The sequence below is a fragment of the Magallana gigas genome, chromosome 9, assembly GCF_963853765.1.
Source record: "Magallana gigas chromosome 9, xbMagGiga1.1, whole genome shotgun sequence".
Lineage (NCBI taxonomy): Eukaryota > Metazoa > Mollusca > Bivalvia > Ostreida > Ostreidae > Magallana > Magallana gigas.
Genome location: NC_088861.1, coordinates 13,177,623 through 13,205,239, shown reverse-complemented (window position 1 = coordinate 13,205,239; position 27,617 = coordinate 13,177,623). Strand labels below are relative to the sequence as shown.

Below are 27,617 nucleotides of genomic sequence, written 5' to 3'. Positions count from 1 at the left end.
TTATTTTTTTAACTATTCAACAAAACTTTTTAAAATTTTTCATCTAAACAAGATTTTGACCAGGGCAAAATTTGGTGAACGTGTATCATTTTTACATAATACAGAACCCATGAGAAAGGCACCGCGTGAGACTACTTTTGGATTAACCTTGTATACGTTGTACGTTTGTGAAAACAAAATATACAACATAAATATTTTACATAATTCTATATTAAATTGTTAGGTCAAAAAATAAATAAAGCTGCAAATTATTTGAAAAAGCACTTTTTGCAGCAATATTGATATATAAAAATACCACTATTAAATGTTATTTTTATAAGGTTCTTATTTTTTGGGAGTTTGTTCAATTAAAAAGACAAATCTGTCGATCTATTTTCTGAAGATCAAACGACTTTATATCAACAAGTTCGTTACATTTCAATCTCAATGTACAGGCTAAAGAGTAACAGCTGTTTATATATTGCCTTAATTAATCTTCTGATGTATTTGATGTGTCACAGTTTGTTTTACATGTATCTCATTACTTTCACCAATAGGGTATATATTTGTACCTAAAAATTAAACAAAAGTAATGTATTTCTCTTTAAAAAAAAATTACAAATTGTGAATTACTCTACATTACGAAAAATTGGAGTGAAGACGATATACATCATATCACAAATAGATATGGATAAGAATATCGAAAGGGGGGAAAAGTAAAGTAAATTGACCCTATCTAAACTATGTGCAACATTAAAAGAACTTTTGCAGCTACATACTTGTGGGCAGTGCTACAGAAAAGGACATACATTATCAAATTTGGTCAATGCATTTCCAATGAATTAAAAACACGAACAAAATACTTTAGTTTTTAAATGAAGTGCACCATAAAAATGATTTATTTGCAGTACACTCTAATTGATCTATACGCAATCATATTAAGTTTAAGAACCAAACAATAGTCAATTTGAACGCTATCGTGATGGGCAAAACACGTTAGAAGAAAAAAATATACTTAGATTATTTAGATTATAATACAATGTACATATATATCATTAGCAATTATTGGTTTACTAAACAAATGTTTAAGATGGAATACAACATGAAAGAAAGCTGTTACTTAAGACAATGTTCAAAATGAACCAATAAAAAGCAATTATATTTACATGCAATATCAAATAGCAAAAAGTTTTTGAAAGAAGATGGGTGAATAGGCGTGTAAAATGTCCATATGAGGAATGATTAGATACTGCCAAATTAGAATCATTAAATCTGATACCTTTTTAAAAACATAATTAAAAAACAATGTATATTTAAAGTAACATCGGATTGTAACCCTTCAATATTTTAAATACTTGCAATAGGTTGATTTAAACTGGAGTATGCGTGTCAAAACCTCCAAATAGTGTCATTTTTATAACTTCAATGCCTTTTCTTTCATAGAGTGGGTCTGAGCTCCATATTTTTGTCATAGTCAAAATGCGGTTTAATGGAATTTAAACAGATTTTAATCAGAAAAAATGTAGAGAGATGACCCACTATACTTTAAAAAATGTTATTTTGGAGCCCAACAATTAAACGTTTTAAAAAAATTAGTCCGTAAACTCATGGCCAACGTCTCATATAACATTTAAACAACGCACTTTGTTGTGAATGAAATGGTTCAGTGGTTAGAGCACCAGACATTAGATAACTATTTAGAAGTTGGGATTTTAGGTTGTGGGTTCGAAACCACAAAAACTTATCATTTTTTTCTTATCGTTTTTTGAAATATTTCAAACTGAATATAGTTAGAAATTACCCTTATGTAAACTTGTATAATAACATATAAAAATATATTTAATTGAAAAAATGTTATATTTGAAATTGAATTTTAGGACTAAACAAAATGGGCAGTTGTGCTATCTTATTCCCCCATCTTTAAATTTAAAAAGAGATTATTTGATGAAATATACAGTATATATACTACTGTACACTGTATAATATTGAGCCGAATGCCAAAAACCGCATAACGTATGTCACAAGATGACGATATTATATATCAAATTTTAAAAAAAATAAAAAAAAAAAAAAAAAAATTACCCCATAAACCTTATATCATACTGAGGATGAGCGCATTATGCGCTCATTAGCATGCACATTTTTATGGATGAAGACTCTGTATAAAAGCCTGTGGAAAACTGGGAGTTTTCCATTGATGAGTTTTAGTTTTGCTGCAATGAAGGCGTGGGGAGGAACCCTTATCCTTTGGTGAGAGTCTCTTTTAATTTAGAGTTGTAAGTGTATAACATGGTTGTAAATATTTATAGAGAGTTTTAAATATATTATTTTAATCACAAATATTGACAAAAGCAAGAGATTATAGTACTTTCTACGACAGATGCGACTATATCTTCATGTATACCTGTATAGGAGGCTTTATGTTTTCATAATTTTAGTTGGGTTCGCCATATGTGTTCTTGTTTATTTTAAAAACATAAGCAACAGAAATATTTTTTCTTTTTTATATAAACCACAATGACATTAAATTAACTATTCAGCGCTAAGTATTGATAAAGCATTGCATTTAATTTTATCACTCTATCAAAAGTCGACTTTTTGTCCTCAAACATTTGAAGAATTACTAGCGATTGTTGATCATTTTCATTGTTGATTAATTGTATTAATGAAAATATGAAAATAACAAACGGTCAACCATCTCAAAAATCCATAAAACGAAATACAAATTCAAAGCAACTAATTAATTGCAATTAAAGAGCTGATTTGTTAAAGAAATATAAAAAGCCGTTAGTCGTAATTCAACTTAAACAGACCATGAGTGCATTCGACCTTAAGCCTACTATTTCATTATCAGTCTTTGTCTCCTGTTATGTGCATGGGGAAGCATTGTTGAAGCAAACCTTCCTGATCCCGACCAGTGGTATCTACTAACAACAAATGTAGAGGGAAATTACCAAAACAACAACGAAGAGCAACTGTCTCGGCGCCAATACAAACGTTCTGGAATTTCTAAGATTTCTGAGTGAGGAAACCATAGAGAAAACAAGTTTGAATTTATTTTGTTCCTAATCTACTGTGTATCTAAGTACACAGTGGTTTTATAATTATAATAAGTATCAATATGTTTCTGCATTTTAAGCTTGCCTTAGGAATACAGTAAAATATTAGCTGCATTTTGAAATTATTATATTTGTTTTTTGTAATTTCTATCTTATCATTTGTTTTTATAACATCGAACTTTAAATCGTGGTTAATTTGATTTTTTTAAAAATCAGGTTTTGAGACTCATATGTATAAAATTAATAAAAATTTCCCTTCTATTAAAATTATATCAATTTACATTACAATTAGATATTTTACGTTCATAACGTAAAACCTTCATTGTTATGAATTTCTAGGCTAAATTAAGTGCGTTTGTTATTTCTATAAACTTTATTTTGCATACATTTACTATTAATCCAGGATGTACTATTTGAACAGTGTATAAAAAGCTCATATGTTTTTTGAACATTTACTGCTGTGGTTTTGTGAATATTGTTGGCATTAAATTGATTCCACAAAATATAAAAATAAAATAACATTTAAATCCACGAACTTACTTAATATTAAATGTTATTTGGGAATATTTAGAATTGGAATCTTTTTGTAACAAAAAGTTAATCAAAATAATTGGTCGCTTAGTGTGATTAAAAATACAAACTTCAAACTAAAATATAGAATAAAATACATAGGTTTACATGATATATCACATGTTTTGGATTAAAATGATACATACATGTACAAACTAATATTTGGTTTTGATGGTTCTTACCAAATGTAATAATCGCCTACACAACTATTTACACAACTATGCAGCCTATTTAGAGAAAAAATAACTATTATTATCTTATCTATATTAGGGAGAGACCAAGCGAAGAATGTGCATTTGAAAATCCCATCGATTGTGACAGTGATCCAAAATACAAACATATTAGAACTTATGACGGCAGTTGTAACAACTTGCAGCATCCATATTGGGGAAAAGCTAGAACGCCATTGGCACGTTTCCTTAAATCGGATTATGATGACGGTCAGTATTCGTCTTGGGTTATCATTTAACAGTTTGAATTTGTTTTCAAATTCCCCAATTACTGTGGAATCATTTAAATTCGAGGGGGCCAATTTTCGTGGATTATGACTTTTTTGCTCATTCGTGGGGATGTAATTTCGTGGATGCGTCGGTTACTGTTTCAGGAACAAAGATAGCTCTTTCTAAAATAGTTTTCGTTGAGGATTTAAATTCGTGGGTGAGGGTTACTCATGAATACCACGAAAACTGAGCCACCACGAATTCTAATGATATGATTCCACAGTAATTTATAATTACTCTGCAGTCATAAATTAGTGCATTTTTTTATATTCGGAGTTAAAATATACATGTATTTATGCTACAAAACTGTAAATTGGTGTCTATATATTTTGATTAAGCTTAGACATCATACTATTTATGGATACTTAATAAAGATATATAGCATCTTTATTAACCTCCAGATTAACCAAAAGAAACAAAAAGTTTAGCAGAGGAGTAAAAGATGTCATTTACTTCGTTAAATAAATAACAGAGTCAACAAATCAAGTATTATGTAAACAATAAATAAGACGGATCAAAACAATCAACACAATTCACAGGATGAAACTCTGCCTTTCAGTCAACTGAAATGTGACTGAATGATAACTCAAATGTGACTGAATGGTATAGTTATGCCATTCAGTCACCTTTCCAGACCTTTCAGTAAACATTCAATTGACTGAATGGCAGAATTTCATCCTGTGATTCCTCGAACATTATGCAATACCGACGAAAAGGATAAAAGCACAAAATGCAAATAGAAAAATCGCATGAAGCATTATTCTAATAATAAATTGTGAGTTTGAGAAAAAAAAAATTAAGGTATGAATCAAGTTTGTTGAAATTGATTGCATGATAGGAGCACCAGCAGAAGAATTAAGGGTTTTTGAAGCCCACAAACTGCTTTTTATTAGAACATGTAAAAGTTCAATGAGGGATTGTAATTCAAGAGGTGTACGTTTGGCTTGTTATTAAATTTTGATTGTTTCACTCTCCAATAAAATAACTTGTCTTCAGGTAGACGGATTTCAAAACTCAATGAATCTATCATTATTCCCATAAATTCAAAATAAGAAGCGAGCAAAACAGTTTTCTAAAATTTGATGGGCAGATTGATTTCTTTGTAAGATAAAGAAGGGGCTTAATGCATCATGGCACTTCAAAAATTTGTTATGAACGGATGTGCTGAATTTCTCAGATACGATACAAGCATAACTTTATCCATTTATCAAATCTATATGATCAAGATCTAAATGTAATTAGTTCTAGTTTTTCTGATTCCATAGACATGACTGTTAGGAGTTTTCTTGCTATTGGCGAAATTCCTGGGCGGCATTATCCCCGCACGATTTACATGTAACTATGTCCTAGACGATCTGTGCGTAACTCATTGAATTGCCATCTTAGGTTCATATTTGGAGCAGTAAATGGAGACAAAATGAATGGCTTCCAGCCATTTACCTATCGACCTTTATTTTTGTTGTTTCATTATAATTAACCTTTGCAAACATCAATTGCCCTTCCTTCACAACTGTGTGATAAAGTAGAATCATTCTATTTACAAGGATATAATACCTTGAATCATACACACAAGGCCATGGCACTTGTGGAATATACAGCTGGTGATGGTACATGTATCAGAAAGGGCAAGGCATGCACCTGTGGTATATGTATTATATACGAGTTCATATATTTGTTCTTATTCTATTTCACACAATCATTGATATAACAAACGTAAATGTATAATCATACCTTAAGTGGACTGCAAAGGTGAGTGTCTGGATATTTATGCCAATCAAAGCTCTAAAATAGAACATAAAAGCAAAATAAATTAGTTATTTCTAAAATATACAAAATTCAAGACTTAAGACTCATCAGTCAAGAAACATGGGAAATAAATTATGCAAAACAACATAATTACTACAGCTGATACTAGCAAGCAGCATATACACAGCAGGAAGCACCCGATATCGTTGTTATAGTGAAGTAATATAAGGTTTAAGGGTCAACGAAACCCCTCTCTGTAGGCAAAATATTTCCGAATCCAAATTAAATTCAAGTGGACATCATCAGAATAGATAACTCCAACACTGTGAGTCCGCGTAAGCGTCAGAAAACCAGTCTGCATGTAGCACAGTGTTCTTTGGCATTTTTCAAGCGTGCATTGTACAAAAGAGGGTTCATATGTTTGAAACGTTTCCATGGTAGAAGTTTTAATTACGGTAAGTTCTTAAATGTCAAATCGTTTATGGGCGTCTCTAAAGGACGCCACAAGGTTTAAAGATGGTTCGATGGTTGCGGCTAATTTTAGACTTTTTTGATCTCTTATAGAAAGATAGCTTTATATAAAAATATGGAAAAATACCAAACTTTATAAAGCAAAGTATATGGTGTTATTCTTCAGCAAACAGTAGTTATTAGCTAAGCAGTTAAATCCTTGAAACCATCTACTTGTTTTTTTTTAATCGATCTTCTCCTGGCATTTGTTTATATATCAAAAGATATTGTAACACATAGGATTGTTTCAGAAAATCGAATAAATACTATATGCAGGGAAATAGTCACCACCGTTTTATTTTCGCTCCTTTTGCCCACGTTATTAACGGAAGAATCTAAGACTGGTCGAATTCCATTATCTCAAGTTACTTTTCCTTTAACATAACTGTATCCTGGTGAATTAACAATGGGACGAATGTAGAAGCGCGAAAATTACACGGAGAAAAATAACACTGTATACAGTATTTGAGTGTGCAAACTGTTAGGTTTTCTTACATATGAATATCACAAGATAAAGCTCTTCCATTCATTACTAAGAGGTAGCAAATTGTTCACTAAATAACAAAACTTTGTCATTCATTCGCCTTTCTAAACCATTCAGAAAGCATTCAACCGACTAAAAGACAAATATGATTTTGTGTATATCGGAGAACAGGGTCTCTATAACACGAAACATCAAGAAACTTCTGAATCATAATCATAGTCAAGTTTTACGAGACTATTGATTTGTATCGACAAAATCTATTCATCCCAAAGATTAAATAAGTGAAACATTCATTACAGCCTTTTCACGGTATAGTAACATTATTTTCTTTTCTTTTAGGAACTGGTTCACCAAGACTTCTTAATAAAGATGGAGATGCATTACCAAACCCAAGAGATATACGCCTAAGCATTCACGAGAAAAGTCTGCCTATCCACGAACTTAAGAATCATTCACATTTCCTGATGCAATGGGGGCAAAGAACAAGCCATGATATGTTATTAAAGGTGGAATCAAAAGGTAAAATTATCTCAAGAAGTCATGAACACCATTTTTTGTTTACTACCGTTTCTATCTTTCTGTCACATTTTAAAAGATTTCATTTCTCTTATTTCAAAATACAACCTTTATTGGACATTAATGACTATTACAGGTTTTTGTACGGTGTACATATTAAAACTTAAAGTTTGATCTATTCATATATTCATTTTACATTCAATTTTGTAAAATTGAAATACTAGTAAATTTTAAATTTGAATTTAAAATAAACCCAAAATATTTGCAGCGTTAAATGGAGAAGATCTGGACTGTTGTGGCGAGGATAGCGGAAAAGAGAATTGTGAAATACCGATACTTGTGAGATCCGATGACCCTTACTACAGCCAATATAAAAGAACTTGCTTGAACTTTAGAAGATCCAAAGCATCTGCTGATCTTAAATGCACATTTGGTAGGAAAAAAAGTATAAAGACCTTTTTAAATGAAAAAATAGATTGCTATGATTTGTTTTTGGGAGTTGATTTAATCAACTCTCCTATGCAGTTACATGTACTCGGGTAAACCGAAAGTGAAACAGTGTTTGGACCTAAGCACAAATCAATACACCGCTGACAACATATAGTTCTAATCGATAAATTATTCGATGTAATGAGTTATTAAGCATTGTTTTTCAAGGAAACTGATTTATAGATTCCTCGTAAAAAGTCAGATTTTAAATGGTACGGATAATGTAGATATTTTTTGAAGTCGTACATTTTATGTATTCCAACGCTAGAGTTCAATATAGTCTCGTTCAGTCAGACGCTCGGCTGTCTCCGTAAATCTCTGACAAGCAGAGAGTCTCTCTTGCTTGTCGGAGATTAACGGAAACAGCTGAGTCTGGTTTAACGAGACTATACTTCAATTTTGCTTGGGTCCATACAGTTTCTCATAACTATTTCGATTATTGATACGTAGTTTGATGGAATAATTCTTTGAATATTACACAACATGATTCATATATTTCACGCAGTTCCTGTGTGAGAATTCATATTTAAAAATAATGTGCGTAATTCAAATACAAATAGTGGACAGCTTGTCATGCAAAATAACATATCGTTGATTTTGTGAGAATTCATATTAAAAAAATGTGCGTAATTCAAATACATATAAGGAACAGCTTGTCATGCAAAATATCATATCGTTGATTTTATTATAAATAATAATCGATAAAATCAACTCCCGTCGGTACTTCAGTACTTTGATTTAATCTAAGCAAGGAGCTTAAAGTGGAATTAGCCGTCGAAGATTAACATTTTGATACTTTTAGAGGTCGGTATTTTAGGTATAATTAAATAACTACTTTGGAATCATTAGAATTCGTGGTGGCTCAGTTTTCGTGGTATTCGTGGGAAGCCCCTCCCCACGAATTAACATCCTCAACAAAAACAAATTTAGAAAGAGTTATCTTTGAAACTGAAACTGAAAACCTGCGCATCCACGAAATTACATACCAACGAATAAGCCTAAAACCCACAATCCACGAAAAGTGGCTCCCACGAATTTAAATGATTCCACAGTACATGTACTTTATTTTAAAAGGATGAATGTTTTCGGCTGTGAATATATAGTCTAAATCTTCTTGGGAAAACAAAGTAATATGTAAAATTAAAGTAAAATATCAAACTGCATTGAATATATTAAACCATTGGGTTGGGGGTTTTAGCTCACCTGAGCTGAAAGCTCAAGTGAGCTATTCTGATCACATTTTGTCTGTCGTCCGTCTGTCAGTCTGTCCGTAAACTGTTCACATTTTCAACATCTTCTCAAGAACTACTAGGCCAGTTTCAACCAAACTTGGCACAAATCATCCTTAGGCAAAGGGAATTCAAAGTTGTGAAAATTAAGGGCCACACCCGTTTTTAAGGGGAGATAATTAGAAATTAATGAAAAATTTCGAGAAATTTTCAAAAATCTTCTCAAGAACCAGAAAGCCAGGAAAGCTGAAACTTGTGTGGAAGCATCCTCAGGTAGTGTAGATTCAAAGTTGTGAAAATCATGACCCCCGGGGGTAGGGTGGGGCCACAATGGGGGGTCGAAGTTTTACATAGGAATATATAGAGTAAATCTTTAAAAATCTTCTCCTCAGAAACTAAACAGCCAGGAAAGCTGACACTTGTGTGGAAGCATCCTCAGGTAGGGTAGATTCAAAATTGTGAAAATCATGACCCCCAGGGGTAGGGTGGGGCCACAATGGGGGGTCAAAGTTTTGCATAGGAATATATAGAGTAAATCTTTAAAAATCTTCTTCTCAGAAACTAATCAGCCAGGAAAGCTGAAACTTGTGTGGAAGTATCCTCAGGTAGTGTAGATTCAAAGTTGTGAAAATCATGATCCCTGGGGGTAGGGTGAGGCCACATTGGGGGGGGGTGTTAAAGTTTTACATAGGAATATGTAGAAAAAAATCTTTAAAAATCTTCTTCTCAGAAACTAATCAGCAAGATGATTCTTTATAATTGTTAAGACTTTGGCTCCAGGGCAATTCTTCGGCCTCACAAGAAGGTCCAGAGTTAGATGCAGCTAAATATCCCATATATAAACAATTGTAAAGGATCTTTTTGAGAACTGCAATACTCAACATGTGATATGACTATAAAATTGAAGCAGGCAGCTATTTTTTCATTAGAATCTTTTTGTATTACTGTATTGAGTTATTGCCCTTGATTTATTGATTCTTGATTATTTTAATTAATGCATCCACTGTTAACCAATTATTGTGATGATTATTTTTTTACAATAATAAATATTCAATGTATATAAGTTGTTCTGCATAAGTAGTTTTGGGTTAGGCCGGATTAGTTTGTTTATTTTTGATTTCCAATTTTTAGATACTAGGCCGGCACATATATAGGGACAGTGTCTATTGCATTCCGACGAGCGAGTTTGGGGTTAAACTTGAACAGATACGGATAGATTGAGTGTGTGGACACCCCTGCACTATCTAATCTTCGTGTTTTCTAACCTATGACACAGAGTGTGCGGTCATTCCTGCCCTGTATCGCATTAATACAAGTGTGTGGTCAAACCTGCTTGAGGTGGTTGCGGCGGAGCACTAGTGTATGGTCATCCCTGCTGGTGTTCTGGCCTTTCTAGCGCAAGTGTGCGGCACTCCCTGCTTGCGTTAACGTTGGTACCTGTTGAGTTGCGTAGGTGTGCGGTCATCCCTGCCTGCGTAACGTTGAGTCCCTATATGTGCAGGAGCGGTGATTAAAGTCTGCTCTTGTAAATATTGGCAGCAATCAGGGCTATCCGAGTTCCAAGGGGGGAAAATGGATTTTATTTATACAGGATCTACATGTATTATTGTACATTGTCCAGATTGTTTGTATTGTGACTCCATTAAGCTGACTTTATCATACCTATTGTTCCTCAGGTGAGCGATGTGGCCCATGGGCCTCTTGTTTTTGTTCCGGCGGCAAACTTTACTAAATATTTGCAAGGAAGTAGAAATGATTTCAGATATTAGTTTGATCTTCAGTGCCCTGTCTTTTCAAGGAAATCAAACATTATAAAATAAAGTCAATGTGACTTAATCTGAATTAGGTAACGATTGCATTAAACGTCTAAACATGATTCTTTTTTTAACCAGAGTTTGATGATAAATATATATGGATTGCGTACATAATCTGGGAATCTGATTGACGACACTGACGATATTCTGCATGCTTTTTCATTAAGAATTATAAAGAGTAGGGTATTACATGTAACAATTATTTTTATGTTTTAAACAGGTACCCGGCAACAACTGTCAAATGTCACCAGCTTCATCGACGCATCTGACTTATATGGATCTAATGATGTCACAAATGCAAATCTTCGAACAAAAGTAGACGGTATTTATTCATGTTTTTGCTCACCTGTCGATCTAAAACCTCATTACATTTTCGACTTCTTCTCCAGAATTACTGCGTCGATTTAAAAAAAGAACTTGGCACAGAGAAGAAAACTGCAATGTAGACTATATTATATGACCGTAAAATCATACTATTACAAAAGGGGCTGAATGTTAACTTTATTAATGCATGACACATTGTACGACATTCTCCAGATACTCTGCATATGATTCTTTAAAACTGATTTTATCGAAACAACGAAATTCACAAAAATTGGTATTCAACAAATATTGATGAAACCACAGTAGCTATGCCATTCAGTCACCTTTCCAGACCATTCAGTTAACATTCAGTTGACTGAATGGCAGCGCTTCATCCTGTGGTGCCTCTCAATATTTTATTTAAATAAATTAAAGGGTTCATATTTTATGTATAACGATTTGTGAACTTAATTCAAAAGAATATGTTTGTGTTATATGTATAAAATCATCTAGCAGATCGAAAGTGCACGGCACGGCATAATAGGTCTTGAAACTGTTGTCCACGTCACTACTATGCCAAGCCTGGATGATTTCCTATAGCTATTTAAATCACATATCATGATAAATTAGAAACAGAATATGATGCAGTTTTTGAAGTCTGAACGTGATGAAAAAAACACTGCTTTAAATTTTTTAGGCTTACTTAAGACACAGATGCGCTCTGATGGTAGCGAACTGATGCCAGCAGTAGAAGTCAAATTTTGTAGATCACCATTAGAAAAGAAATGTTTTCAAGCAGGTAAGCTATTGAGAATAGTTTTTCACTTTCACAATAAAATAAAAACCGGATTAGATGTGAAAATCATTTCATATCCTTGCTTACTTTTGTTGAGTATATACTTTCAAATTATTGAGGAGGTTATTATACAACTTAATAGGAGATTTCCGAGCAAACCAACATCCTGCATTAATGTCACTGCAGACGATTCTCTTGAGAGAACACAATCACATAGCCAGGAAACTTAAATTCCAAAATCCAGAATGGAACGACGAAAAGCTTTTCCAAGAATCAAGAAGAATTGTCATTGCAGAAATACAACACATCACCTTTAGTAGTTTCCTACCCAACATTCTCGGCTCGAAGATCATGAACCTCTTTGACCTGTACCCCCGTCCTATAGAAGAATACTTTACAGGGTACGATGACAGAGTGATACCAACGAGCAGAAACAGTTTCATGGCCGCTGCTTTTAGGTTTGGTCACAGCTTGGTAAATGACCATCTTGCGTTTAAAGATTGTGCTGGGAACAAGGAAAGAACACTATTTCGACATCTTTGGGGAAATCCTGATAAACTGTATGAAGCAAATGGAATTGAAAAAACATTACGTGGGCTTCAGGAAGAACATTCACAGAGTGTCGACAGGTAAATTAAAAGATAAGAGTTCGAATTCAGCCTTTGAATTTGTTTCACCTTACAGATGTAATACATGTACGTTACACATCTCTAAGACTTGAAAGGTATGCAAAAATATGATTACGTCGATTTCTTGTTTGTAATCTTAGCATTCCCTATTTTCTAAAAAAAAAAAAAAAAAAATTTCCTCTCTCGATACGCAAGACATTATTTATCTATTCATTTTGTAGCTGCAGGTCTGTAGCTTTCGGTCTGAAAACATTTAGATGGACGACCGGGAAGATTCAGTCTCATACGTGATAAAAAGTTGCAATTTACGGCGCACAAAAAATTGCGTCAGTTTTGACTGTTCAGTTTTATTTCCGAAGACATGTACAACTATTTGATTCTAAAAAATTCTTGTCATTTCACTACAAATTAATCAAATGTTATCACTTTAACTGCCTCTGATATTCTTTTAAACACCATCACCAGCTTTATCAAGTGCATTGTTTGAGTTTAATTACATGTAAAAATGGAGACTCTTGATTCGCAAGTACTATTTTATTCCACAGGACTTGTGTGGAAACAAGGTAAAAAAAACTAGCGCAATTGTGTGCGCCGTAAATTGCAATATTTTAGACACATATGGAACTGTTGCTTCCATGCCACCCATCTGATTTTTTAGACTATTTAGTTAAGTTACAATTTATATGGGAGTTTTATTTTTTAATAAAAGGAATGAATAAAGCATAGATAGATACATGTATTGTATACAATAATTTTCTAACTAAAAATAAGAGAATGTGTATATTTAAAATCATCATTTTATAGATATAAGTCCGAAGAAATGATCCGGTTTTTTGAGAGTCCTGATCAAGCTGGGACTGACGTGATATCAATGAACATCAATAGAGGGAGGGACCATGGCATTGCTGGATATATGGAATGGAGAAAGATGTGCAAACTATCAACCACTGATCAGTTCTCCTCCTTGACAGACCACACACCCGAGATGGTCAAACTACTACAAAGTCAATACAGGTTCGTGATGAAGAGTTTATTTTTCTTCAAAACGTGTTCTTTATTTGTTGTTCAAAACTTAAGACAATATAAGTTATTAATTTTTTTTTAATAAATTTTCCAAATGCTTTACGAAATTAAAAGTTGGTACATCTGACGTGCGTTACAAATCAATGTTAATATTAAAACGATAATAATAACGAGTAAAGCAATAAAACGATATTATAATCTAAAATATAAAAAAATACTCTAAAATAAGATTGACTGATACATGTACAATGTACCATTTATGTCAGCTATTTTTAATTAGTGTCTAATTGTAGTAAATATTGAATTAATATTCAAGTTAAAGTCATCTTTTGAATGAATCGTTCTTGATTTTAATGTTGGTATTTTTTTAGACATCCTAGTGATATAGATTTATTTGTTGGAGGTGTAACAGAGACGCCATTGCCAGAAGCATTAGTGGGACCTACATTTGCCTGCATTATCGGTCTTCAGTTCAAAGCTTTAAAATATGGTGACCGCTTTTACTACGAAAATAGCCACCCTGAAGTTAGATTAACCATAACACAACTGAAGGAAATCAAGAAAACAACCCTGGCTGGGGTTGTCTGCCGAAATACTAATATTGGTGAAATTCAGAAGGACGTGTTTTCTCATGGGTAAAATAGATTTCTATATATTTCTACGTATCGCCTTTTTCATATTTGTGTTTGCTTGCATGTTAAGTATAGACAAATGAATGATGTTTAAAACATATAACAAAAATATATAAAGATTGCAATTAGACATAACTGATTGCAGTACTTTAATTAATTTGATCGTGTAATATTTCCTTACATGGTTACTTATATTTTTTAATCCATTACTGTTTGATCATTCTCTATAACATGCTCTCATTAAAAAAAGAACAAAATTGTTTTTGTTAAAAGTTGGAATTCATTTTTTTTTACTTTATTTCGCGTTATGTATGTAGAATACTAGATATATAACTTTTTGTATATGTTATTTGTGTTATTTCCTTTTTTTTTACATTGTCTGTTTTTAGCTCTCCTCTCATTGATTGTGATGAAATACAAGATAACATCGACTTTACACTGTGGAAAGAAGTTCAAAATTACTAACAACTTTCACAAGGTCTTGTTTCGTATTAATCCAATGGACTGTTGTAGATAAAGGATGCACGTTGCAAAAATAATAAAACTCAAATATTTCTGTATTAATATTATTAAAAATACATACAATGTATCAAGATTCTGAATGGTAAATGTACGATTTGTTGTTGATATTTATCTTATTTGAAATGTTACATATGTACATACGTAGCTTGATCTGGGTAGTAAGTAAAATTCAAAGACATTTAATATTTCTCTGCTTTTGGTCACTTTACTACGACGGTTTTACAACGCTACAACTTAATCATTGAAAGATTATGGAGATGTTTGACACAAATGAATAAGATATTCTTTAAACTTGCCTTATTATTCAAAAAAGTAGCTTACGTTATGGCTTTTTTTAACGTTTATTTTCAAATTTGGAAAAATGTGTCATTTATTACATTTTCAGTACTTAATAAATAATGCAGAAAAATTGGGAGGTGTGTAAACTATACAAACTTCCGTATTTAAAATTTTAAAAAAGCATAAACGACTTAACAGACTGAATGAGGTGAATGTGTAATTACATTAGAGTACCAGTCACTCCGTTGACTTGCTGTTAACCGATTTCTTTCTTTATCGCCTTTAAAATTTTATACGCAGAATGATGCTATCATTGGACATTTTCGGTTGTGTGAATAATTACTACGACTTATTATTATCGAAAAAATGTCTGGAACTCCCAAAGCACTACAATTCTGTATTTCGTATAAATGTTTTTTATGCTGCACTTTTTTCAATATGGCAAATAAATAAGTATTATGCCCAATTGCAAGTTCACAATCATACACTAAAAGCCAATTGAATTTAGATAAAATAAAAACAATTTTTTTTACCTTTTATTCTTTTGAAAATTGCATGTAACATTTAGCTAAGCGGTAGTTACTTGGTCGCGATGAAATGCAAAATTTTACGCACTTTTGTCAACCAGAAGAATATTTACATTTAATAAACAGTTCAGTGCGTTATTTACAAACAAAATAATCACATTAGATAAGAAATAATTGCATGAAATCTAAAGACAACGAAAAGAATATTACACGTCGGCCACGACTTTCAGTTGTAAATTCGGGTGTAACGAAATCGAAGGGTGTATATACCGGCACCTGGCCTGGGTGACAGTGCCTATTTACGAGCGACGTTCAGCTTTGATGCTGAACAACTCTTATAAATAGACACCGTCTCACAGGTTATGTACCTAGTATTTAACCCTTTGATTTTGTTACACGCGATTGCTCACCTGAAAGTCGTGGTCGTCGTGTAGTACCCCTTTCGTGGTTTTTGGATTTTATGAATTCATTTCTTATTTATGTGCATTTTTGTTTTAAATCATGCATTGACCAACTTAATTGATGTACGTATTCTCCTCATGGCTTGAAAAACGTGCGTAAAATTTGATAATTTTATCGCGACCATGTAACGCGGCGTGGCAAGTTCTACGTCCACACAGGTTAGATCTCTACAGCGGAGAACTTTGAACTGTTATAGGTCTGCGCCTTATATAGGGTTTGTAAGGACAGCAGTGATGAAAAAGAGATATGGCGGACGGTGCCTATATATGAGCAGTGTTCAGCTTTAATGTGACCAGTTTGGCAGTAGTGGTCAGTAGAGGGTCCGATAACGACATCAGTCAGATGCCACATTTTGCAGTTCCTGATTCTAGAAGTGGCGAATATCTCCAGTAAGATATAGAACTGGTATAGAAACTGTAGCCTTTGAACTGAATATCTTGTTAAGCGGGCACATGTTTTCCTTGCCGGTAATCTTGTTTTGTTGTTATTTTGTAAATTTTGCAGGTAATTGAGCTTTAATGGTAAATATTCGTGTGTTTGTATATTTATCTGGGATTTATTAGTCAATATGTGCTATTTTCGGTGCATAAGGTTGTTTTGTGCAAATTCCTGAACAACAGACTGTGGGTCCTATGGAGGGCCATGTGGGCAACAGACGAATGTCGGGGATGTACGCTGTGTTGAGCTGGATATAACTAGTCAGTAAGAAGTGGTTGTATACAGTAAGTCACGGACCTGTGAGTCCAGGGCTTGCGGTGAGGACGTATGAGGGACAGGCTGTATGACAACGACAGGAACGACTCGGTTACATGGTGTCCTTGAACTGTTAAAGGTGTGAACCACGTGACTAAGTTCCTTTTCATAGTGAGGGTATCAGTATGTTAAAATGACTTTTGTTACAAGTTACTTTTTATTTATACAGAGCTGAAATTTGAATTATTTATACCTTTTTGAATTATTAAACCTTAACATTTTCTGAGTTCGATCATTTCTTAACAAGTGTTTTATTGTTTGAAAACACTTTCTAAAGCATAATTTTGTAGTTTATTACATTTTTATATCGATACATTTTTGTCATAAAGTCGTTTACGTTAGAAATTCATTTCAAGTATGAGATATTTGTCTATTTGAATTATCTTTTTGAAATTTTTGTTTGAATGAGAGTAGTGTGAAAGATTGAGTGAGAATATTGATTTATTTTGTTTATTTTTATTTTCATATTAACATGTTTATTATCTTTACAAAGTCTCATTTTTTCATTCAGACGTACAAAACCAGAAGAACTCATAACAATCATATACTCGTTTAACGCCGAAGTTCCTCATTAAAGTTCGACACCTCTCAAATCCCGTATTCAATTTTGTACAAGTTGTCTATCAAATACGGACATTGATATCAACAATCTGGATCACTGGCAAATCATTAATTTATGTAAGCTGTTTTTGGTTCGATCTTTCAGTCCGCCAAACCTGTTCTACAATATTGCTACTGGTCAACAATGCTTAATATTCGTAATAAACCTTTTAAAAAGATACCAACATAAAAATTACTCTTTCAATAGATTATGAGTTTAAATAACAGATAACACTTTCAGAGAGATAGCAAATATTTTTTTCATAAATCTAGCGATTGAAATGTGACCTCCTTGAAATGACGATAATGTGATGACTATAAAGAAACTGATCGTTTTTTCTTTACAAACTTTAATTTTGTATGTTAAAAAGATAGTGTAATTACAAACTTTAATAATGTTATGTAAGTTTGAATAAAAGTGTTGTTCTTCTGAAGAATCCAAATGTAGGAGGAAACGCTAGTTCTGTGGGATTACTTCCCAAAGAGAGAAATTAATGTCATCCTGTATGGAATAACAGTTCACCAGTGGATCCCTAAAAGTAAAGATACATTAATACAAACTATATTGTTTAAGATATGTATAAATCATTTCAAAGAAAAAAAGAGACCAAAAGGCCTTTGCGGTCACCTGAGTACCATAGCCCATACACAAACTTTTCGAGAAGTCGCATACTGTGGAATCATCAGATTTCGTGGTGACTCAGTTTTCGTAGAATTCGTGGGTATACCTCTCATCCACAAATATACACCCTCCACAAATATATAAATTAGGGTTAAAAAGTCATATCTCCCTTTGTAGGTTTAATAGAATACACGAAATTACGTCCCCTTGAACCTGTAAAATTTAAGCAACCCACGAATAATAACCTCCACGAATTTTAACACAGTATATGCATTTAATTAAGTTTCATTCTGGAGTACAAAAATGATAATTTTGTAATTATGAAACCTGTAATTTTTTGCAAAAACGTAAAGATCAATATTGTGCGCATAACCTCTATTTGAAAACGCCCAAGACTGATAGAAAATGATTTTCCAATATCTGTTAACATTCAAGATAGGTTTATGTGCATATTTTTCATACATACACTAAAACAAGGTGGCTAGTAATACATGTTTTATTTAAAACAACCTCCCATTCCCCATCCCCAGGGACAGACAGCAACTGTCCTGTGGGCATTTAAACAAAAAAACAGCTTTTAAAGCCATAAAGTGTTTCTCATTTTTCCTGTCCTAGCTTTTGAATATTCAATCTCCATAGACATTTTAGCACCATCTCCCATTTATACCAAAATAATTTTACATGTACTGTTATTGCTTTTTTTGGTTAGTCAATTATTACTTTACTATGAACAAGTCTTTTTGTTTATTTACAATTAATGTACAAATTAAAAAAAATATACTTACATAACTCTTTTGATCATACAACTTTTTAATAACATTTTATTCAATGATCGATAACTAAATATGAACAAGAAAAGGAAGATGACTACATTATGAAGATGCAAGGGAAGATAACTCTATTCAATATTACAACCCCCCCCCCCCCCCCCGAACTCATTTCAAATGCTTTCACAATACCTTAACTTTGATAGACATTCTTCATTTTAAACAGGTTAATTTACTCATTTCTTTCATTGAAATTCCTGAACAAAATAAATGATGAAACAAATAATACCTACTCACAGCCATACAACCTTGCTTTACATGTAGGTGACAAAAATAGTATTAAAGATGACAGCTTAATGATTGTTTTCTAAATATGCAGTCAGTTTTTATTCTGTGTCAGTAGATGTTTTTAAGGTCAGACACGACCAGTTTTCCATTTTTTATATTTTTTCCTATCTCCATAATGTGAAGAGTTCCACTTCGTAATTTAATAATGATATTTTTATGAAATATGATTCTTTTTTTATTCAGATATAAACTGTTCAATTGAAAATGTACAGTATGACTTTACTTTTAAGCACTTAAATACATTTTGCGTGTAATTTTAAGGAAAATTCGAAATATTCTAGCTCCAAAACGAGCCTGGTAATGTACTTTGAATTTTTGGGAATTTATAGGTTTAATTGTTCATTAATAAGGAATAAAATATCAAAGAGAATTATATGAAACTGAGGGACGTCTCGTCCGTCCTTAAACATTATATACATCAACACTATATGATCATTTTGGACACACCCTGCATTAAGAACCCCTATCTTATACACCATATTAGTGTTTTGGCCCCGCCCTAGATATTCAGGTAGATGACTTCGTGGAAATCATTACCATACATTCAGCTTCTCCCCACATTTGCAGGAGTAAAGAAGAAGATTACCTAAGTTTAAAATATTTTTACTATATGGCTATATTGGTCATGCCGTAGGGCCTAAACCCCTGTCTCAGGGGTCAGGAACTTCAAGATGGTCTAAGATCTAATGTATCTTTACTCTATAGTCATATTGACCCCACCCTAAAGCCTGAACCCCCAACCCAGGGGCCATGGATTTCATTTTTGTGGTAAAGGGCTTCATATACACCGTAAACATGCATTCAGTGTTCATGCATTCCTGCATTCCTCACTTGTGTGGGGGTATAAAAGAAAACGTTTGTAAATATGGCTTTTCTTTTTGCAAATTTGACCTCGAAACTATATGTGGCGCCCCGGGGTATGGTAGAGCAATGTATTTCACAATTTAGGTTCATTTTACCATAGAGATACTTCACAGCACAAGATGGTAACCATTGGCCTTGTAGGTTTCAAGAAGAAGTAAAACATGAAAAACTGTTAACGCACGACGGACGATGCCAATTGCAATAGGACACCTGAGTGAGTGATTTATAAATCAAAGAAGATTGATATTGATAAAATTATTACTACCTTCTCATCTACCTAAACTGTCTTGATATAAAATTATTATTACCCATGAGAAAACACGTCTTGTTGAATTTCGCCGATGTTTGAATTTCTGCAGATGATCCGAGCAAGGGTTGCTTTCTTGATTTCGTTCAGTTGTCCGATGGTGAACCTAGCATTAGAGTCGTCATTTTCGTAGTAAAAGCGGTCACCGTATTTAAGGGCTTTAAACTGAAGACCAAGAATGCAGGCAAATGTAGGCCCTACTAATGATCCTGGCAATGGCGTCTCTGTGACACCACCAACAAATAAATCTATGTCAGCAGCACGTCTACAAATGGTCAAAATCATAAGAAAATAAAGTTAATAAAATCAGGAACAGTATATTTGATTGTTGTTTATATTGGTTACCATTATATGGTTGTAGTGAAATATGTTCTCTGATCAAACTAAAAAGGTACATGCATCTTGGAGTAAAATCAATCTACGCATTCATAGAAGTAAAAATGAATGTTCTTAATTATTTTAAAGTTCTTTCATCTGTATAAATAGAGTTAATACGATTCTTATTTTTTTTTTGGTAATGTTTAAGAGGAATTTTAGTAAGGTATAAAACTGAACTAATGTAAACCTGTATACACTTTGCAACAGTCTGACCATTTTACGACTGTGATCTGTTAAGCTGTAGAAATTGTCAGCGGATGGCAGTTTGCACATTTTCCTCCATGCTAAATACCCCACAATGCCATGGTCCCTTCCTCTATTGATGTTTATGGATATCAGATCATTTCCAAATCCAGGTCGGTCCGGGCTCTCAAAAAACCGATCGGTAATTTCTTCTGTTTTATATCTTGAAATAAATAAAGATAACATTTTCGGGGGTTTTTTTATTGGAAAAAATCATGTTTCCAAGAAAAAATAGACGTTGGTGTTTTCACAAATAGTGCAATAGTTGACGTTTTGTTATTTTCTGTCGATGTCCTGTAACAGTATTTAATCTTATATGTACGGTACAATACCCATGGCTTCCAAAAATACTTCGAATTATTGAATTACTAGCCCAGAAAATTTCTTCTTAACGTGGATTTAACTTAACAACAAACGTTGCAATTGTATAATGCAAATGTACTCGTATGTTAACATTAAAATCGAAAATTAAAACAAATGTTCAAAATCGTGACCATGCCCCTTTTACTACCTGTCAACACTTTGTGAATGTTCCTCCTGGAGGCCTCTTAGAGTTTTTTCGATCCCATCTGTTTCATATAACTTATCGGGATTCACCCACATATGTCGAAAAAGCGTTCTCTCGTTGTTCCCATAATGATCTTTGAACGCAAGATGGTTATTTACCATGCTATGCCCAAACCTAAAAGCGGCAGCCATGAAACCGTTTCTTATCGTCGGAATGACCTTATCATCATATTTTGTAAAATATTTTCCAAGAGAACGCGGTTTCAAATCAAAGAGGTTCATGATATTCGAGCCGAGTATTTTCGGTAAGTAACTATTATAGGTGATGTGTTGAATCTCTCCAATGACAATTTTTCTTGATTCTTGGAATAGCATTTCGTCGTTCCAATGTGGATTTTTTAATTTAAGTTCCCTGGCAATGCGATTGTGCTCTCTCAGGAGAATAGTATGAACCGACATTAATGCAGGCTGTTGGTTTACTCGACGATCACCTATTATAAATTTAGTTCATGAATATTCTTTTTTACCAATTAAAACATGACATATATATCCAACATGAACATCAAGTCAGTATCATTAAGATTGCCAAATTCAAGGATAGTCATATCATGGATTGGGTATTATCTTTTGAACCATTTCATAACGTATTTGCCAACTAGATAAAAATTCTCTTTTCTAAACTTTACCTGCTTGAAAGCATTTTTTCTCTGATTGTGATCGGCAAAATCCACCATTTGCCTGTGGCATCATCTCGTTACCATCAGAATGCAGCGTTGTCTTTAGTAGGCCTTTTTGAAATCATGATTATTTTTCTTTAACCGATCATAACAACCGTCTCAACGAAACGTTTAAAATATGATATCTTAACTATCTTAATATCTTAAATATATTTTAACTGTGTTTAAAAATTATTACATCCCTTATAAACACTAAACATATAAATACATTTCAGAGAAAAGGGATCCGTGAAAACCCTAATGTTCCCATTTATAATTTGAACATAGATATCTAATCACAATAATTTAGTTCGATACATACCGTTTACTTTGGTTCGAAGATTTTCATTTGTTGCGTCATTAGATCCATATAAATCAGAGGCGTCGACGAAACCTGTAAATTCTGACAGCTGTTGTCGGGTCTCTGTGTAAAAAAGGTTGTTGGTAATATATGTTTTTATAAGTGGTTAAATTATATATTTAAAAAAACACACTCTACCCTCTAGTCTCAAATCCAATCAATATTTTTTACATGCACTACTATATTGGTTCACAATTTTCATTTTCAATGATATTTTAGGTTAACTGAATTTTATTTCATGTTATTTGTTTATCAGTAATGTTGATTTTGCCTTTAAAATATGGATAAATATTAACAAGAAATAAATTCATGCATCTGTAAAACTATATTTCAATTTCATATCAGATCACGCAACATTGTAATGTTGCTCTCTCTCTCTCTCTCTCTCTCTCTCTCTCTCTGAGAGATCGATTGATCGAAAAAAAAAAGAAATTTTAAAAAACTGCTTACCAAAATTACATTTAAGATCTGGAGATGCTTTGGATCGTCTAAAGTTCAAACACAGCCTGTTAAATTGGCTAAAGTATGGGTCATCAGATCTAAGAAGAATCGGAATTTCACAATTATCTTTCCTGCTGTCTTCACCGCAGCAGTCCAGTCTACCTCCTGTTGATGCTGCAATTATAAGTATAAACACAAATATAGGTAAGATAAAAGTGCATATAATTTTTCTTGTTGCATTGAAATTTACAAGAATTCAGAAAATACTTTACATAAATCACAAGTTTGACCTTGTATCATTTGGGTGAATACCTTTATTACTGAATTTGTTGTGCATGAGAGTTTTCCCGCACACTCATTTCAATGTCTTCAAAGTATTACATAAGTTGAAAAATACATGTATTCACTCTCCAAAGTTAAGAAATTAAAAAGGCCACTGCAATTCTTAAGAAATTTTGTCAAAATTGTATACAACACACAGACTTCAAAGGAACAAAAACTTACATCTAGCTTCTACTTTTTCTATCATATCATGGCTGGTTCTTTGTCCCCATAACATCAGAAAATGAGAATGTCCCTCGAGTTCATGAATAGGCAAACTTTTTTCGTGAATCTGAAGTCGTATATCTCTTGGGTTTGGCAACCTCTTCCGGTGTTTACCGTAAAGTCTCGGTGAACCTTTACCTAGCAATTTGACATACCATAGGATTAAAAAAAATATTAATATGGTAGAAGAAAGCTGATTCCTACACGTAAGTTATATTTTATGACATGGACATTTTTTCATTTAAATATCAAAAGGATTGTTTACGAGAGCAAGTTATATAACCAGATGCTTTACGTATATACAATCAGGAAAATCTCACTTTTAGAAAACTGTCGATATTTTGTAGTATATCTTGCATGCAGTTGAAATTTGTGCTTACATCATGTGATATATACACTGATCACGGAGTCCGACTAATGTTGTTGATTTACAGAGACAAAAGACCAAGAATGAACTATATGAGCGCAAACAGACAAGAATAAGGTGGAGTATCGGGGACTTTTACACCTAAAACACCTCTCCACTTTTTTAACAAAACAATTTTCTTACTATCTTTGATATTTTCTTTCATATCTTCTTCGGACTGCCCTCATAAAGATATCCAAAAGGTAAAGCCACTTAATCATGTACATATGTAGGTGTAAATGTTAACAATTTAACAATTTCAAATATCATCTCACTATGTAAAGTAAAGGTAAATTGGTGCATATTTTCAACAAACTCTTCGTATGTCTAAAAGTAACTTAGGCTTTAGTCTTTACATGTACTTTAATGTTACCACATCATAAGTGCTTTGTCTTGATAACTTAAAAAGGCTAATTGTCAACAAATTAATCATCAGTTCTAGATTTTTAGACAAGATTTGATTTCTATAGCCATTAACTGTTATTTAGAAAAGAAAACTTTCTAGTATTTTAGATTTTAATCTGAATACTTTACTACATCTTTACACCAGCTTTTCTGCTAAATAAGATTATTATTGTCTAAGAATGGCCATGATAGTCCAGCCCTCGTAAGAATATGAACAAAAAATAAACTGCTTACCGTCGTGATAATCCGATTTAAGAAAACGGGCCAACGGTGTTTCAGCCTTTCCCCAATATGGATACTTCAAATTGTTGCAACTTCCGTCATAAGTTCTATATTTAGCACCATCGTCACAATGAATTGGTTTTTCAAATTCACATTCTTCGGTTGAACGCTTTCCTTTTGGGTTTCTGGTAGTTGGAATGAACAACAGAAATAAATATGTCACGTATAATAAAGTTATCTAGAATAAGGAATAATTTTGATAGTACATTAGTATGGAACTATAGGGGTGAATTTGCTCGATATATAAAAAGCTACTTTCAAACGTTTTATTTATGTGTTCTACCTTATTTTCATTTTCCATGACTGACAGTTTGTTTTTGTTATAAGTATCGAATTATGCCAGGTATTTCCACCTGTAAGCATTTTTTTTCTTTGAATCCTTTCATATTGATTCAATATTTGGACTTATTAATGATTTAGGTTATCATAAAATCTACTTGATTTCAGAAAAAAATTAGGTAAAATATATTTCTACAGTTTACGTACATGTTTGTGAATGTTTGCTTTCTACTTTTTAGGAGGCCGATTTGGGTTTTTTCCTAAAAGTACTCCTATGAAGCTTCATTTTATCATAAGGTCATAAAAGCACAATGGAAACACTCACCTACCGTACAACGGAAAATTGTTTAAAATTTTCTATGTAAAGGACTATGTGCAATATTACGCATTTTTCGCCCCCAAAATTTAAGTTTTTTTGAAGAACTTTAAGAATAAGGTGGCAGTTAGTGGAAATCATATTGAAAATAAATGTCAAAAAAGTTATCACCACAGTGACGTCATTATGTAGAAATGACGTCATGAAATTTGTCTTAATTTGATAAATTCAAGTTTTGTAGCAAAATATGGGGGTTTTCCGATGGTTTTGCGACTGGGAAACATCGAGCGCAGGATTGCTCAAGTATCATTTTTAGTATGATGTGTATAATTATAGGAAGAAAACATACGTTAAAATCGTACTTGAGAAGACCTGCGCTCTATATTTTCAAATGCAAAATAAAAAGAAAAAATTACAATATTTTCATTTATTTGCATAATTGTGGGAATTGGGTCATTTATGTGACGTCATAGATAAACAACGAATGAGAAATGATGACTAAAATCAAGATAAAATGGTAGGCATCCTCCGTACACTGATTTTTGAAGATTTGATTTTTATGCGACACTATTAAAATAATGGTTAAAATTGGGACAGATATTAAACCATACCTAATAATATCCTTTGGATATTTTTATCTGTATTTTGTTCATGGTGTTCAATTCTATAAATGATATCGAAAACAAATCATAAAAAGTATAAAGCCACTGTATTATTCTAGAATGCACATACTAATATATCATTTAGCCAAACTGATCATTATTTTTATAATCTAATAAAAAATATAATCAATATATTACACATATCAAAAGACTTCCATCCTACCTCATTATATAGCCTTAGAGTCAGCTGTAACTATGATCGATTTTCTCTTGTTATATGAAAGAACATTTAAACATTTTAACTTTATCATTGTGAAAAGATTAATTTGCCGTTATAAAATCTTATCGTTTTAAAAAAGGTTGACTGATATTCACCAATCGTTTGATCAATATCTTTGGACCGTTGAATTAGCTTGTAATCTACATTTTGACTTATAAAACATGAACAAGGTATTATCAGGTTAATTTATATAAACGTTCAGATAAATGTTTTTATACACGTTTAACTTTCTGACCAAGAATAATGATATAGGTATTGATCCAAGGACCTTCATTTTTGCAGTAGAGGAAATTGGGTTAAATTGGACACTTTTCGGTGAAATTTCAAACTACTCAAAAATGATGTAAGAATTCATTAATCCTCTATGTAGGTTTATAAGGTGGAATATAACTTTTATTAAATTAAAGGGGCATGGCCACGGTTTCTGCCTCAAATTTGATTTTTCTAATTCTAATTGTTAACAATATTTTAGTTTGGTAAAAATATCAAAACTTAGAGTGGTAAATCACGCATCCGCGTATTCAATACTCACGCGTATTGTTTGACCATAGAAAGCCTGTACTTAACCACCAGCGTAAATTACCACTTTTACAGTATTCAGTTTAGGCCTTAACCGTGGAAGTTAAAATTATGAATAACAACATGGCCTGAGCATTGTTCTAAGTTACTCAATCTATGAAACGTTTGCATTAGGGGGTTAAAATACAGTATTAATGAATATTTTCTTATTTTAGATGATAGAGTTATCTATATTGATACGTAATGTTACCTGGTTTTGTTAGATAGCAACACAAGATTTAATTCCATTGATATTTGTATTTCAACCAATATAGGAATAAGAATACAAACTTGTTTCCTTTTGGGGCTCGTGAGGCAGAATTTGGTGGTATCCCTGCGCTTCTGTATCCATGGCTGGACCGGTGTTCTCTGCAATTTTGGTAATTTCCCTCTGCAGTTGTTGTAAGAAGATAGTACTGATTGGGATTAGGGAGAAAACAGTCGTCTTCTGGTTCACTGGCGCTTCCCAAAGACAGGAATCCAATGCTGAAAATTAGACGGAATGTGTATCAGATTGACGATAGCTTAAGGTACATTTATGGACTAATAAATCCAATTTTGTTTTAAAGCAGTTTCAATCTTTTGAAGTATAAAGTATATATGTTGCCAAAAAGATTCAACTTTTTCAAAGATCAACAAACTTAAAATTATTTACTACGGACATTTTTATGAGCTGTTTTTTTTTTAATCAATGTTTAAATAAAATTGCCTACATATATATTAACAACTCCATAAATTAGGTTATTTCATATTCAATATAATACACTTACCAAATGACAAGAGTTACTCCAAACATCTTCACTGCTGAACAACAACACATCTTCAGTGACAAAGTCCCAATGAAACAAAGGTTTTAATGCAGTGTCTTCATCCGTGAAAAATATGTAATCAACGTATCATATTCGGCAAATCCTTTTGATGTAAAAAGTTTCATTGATTTTTTATCACATTAAAATTCAAAATCAGT

The 27,617-nt window shown here is 32.6% G+C and overlaps 2 protein-coding genes across 2 annotated transcripts; one reads left to right on the top strand and one right to left on the bottom strand.

Annotated features, from left to right (window-relative positions):
* Positions 1-12,150: 12,150 nt before the first annotated feature.
* On the top strand, positions 12,151-14,873 carry LOC105322014 (peroxidase-like protein). The gene is made up of 4 exons (XM_020064754.3): positions 12,151-12,624; positions 13,429-13,638; positions 14,019-14,282; positions 14,669-14,873. The coding sequence occupies exons 1-4, from the start codon at positions 12,170-12,172 to the stop codon at positions 14,742-14,744; spliced, it is 1,005 nt and encodes a 334-aa protein (XP_019920313.3). The 5' UTR covers positions 12,151-12,169; the 3' UTR covers positions 14,745-14,873.
* Positions 14,874-17,322: 2,449 nt separating this feature from the next.
* Positions 17,323-27,543, bottom strand: LOC105322013 (heme peroxidase 2). The gene is made up of 11 exons (XM_066071750.1): positions 27,421-27,543; positions 26,942-27,136; positions 24,568-24,740; positions 23,481-23,660; positions 22,986-23,150; positions 22,497-22,598; positions 22,145-22,246; positions 21,463-21,949; positions 20,896-21,114; positions 20,332-20,595; positions 17,323-17,955 (listed from the first exon to the last, which is right to left on the bottom strand). Exons 1-11 carry the CDS (start codon positions 27,468-27,470, stop codon positions 17,880-17,882), a joined length of 2,013 nt encoding a protein of 670 aa, XP_065927822.1. The 5' UTR covers positions 27,471-27,543; the 3' UTR covers positions 17,323-17,879.
* Between the last annotated feature and the right edge of the window lie 74 nt (positions 27,544-27,617).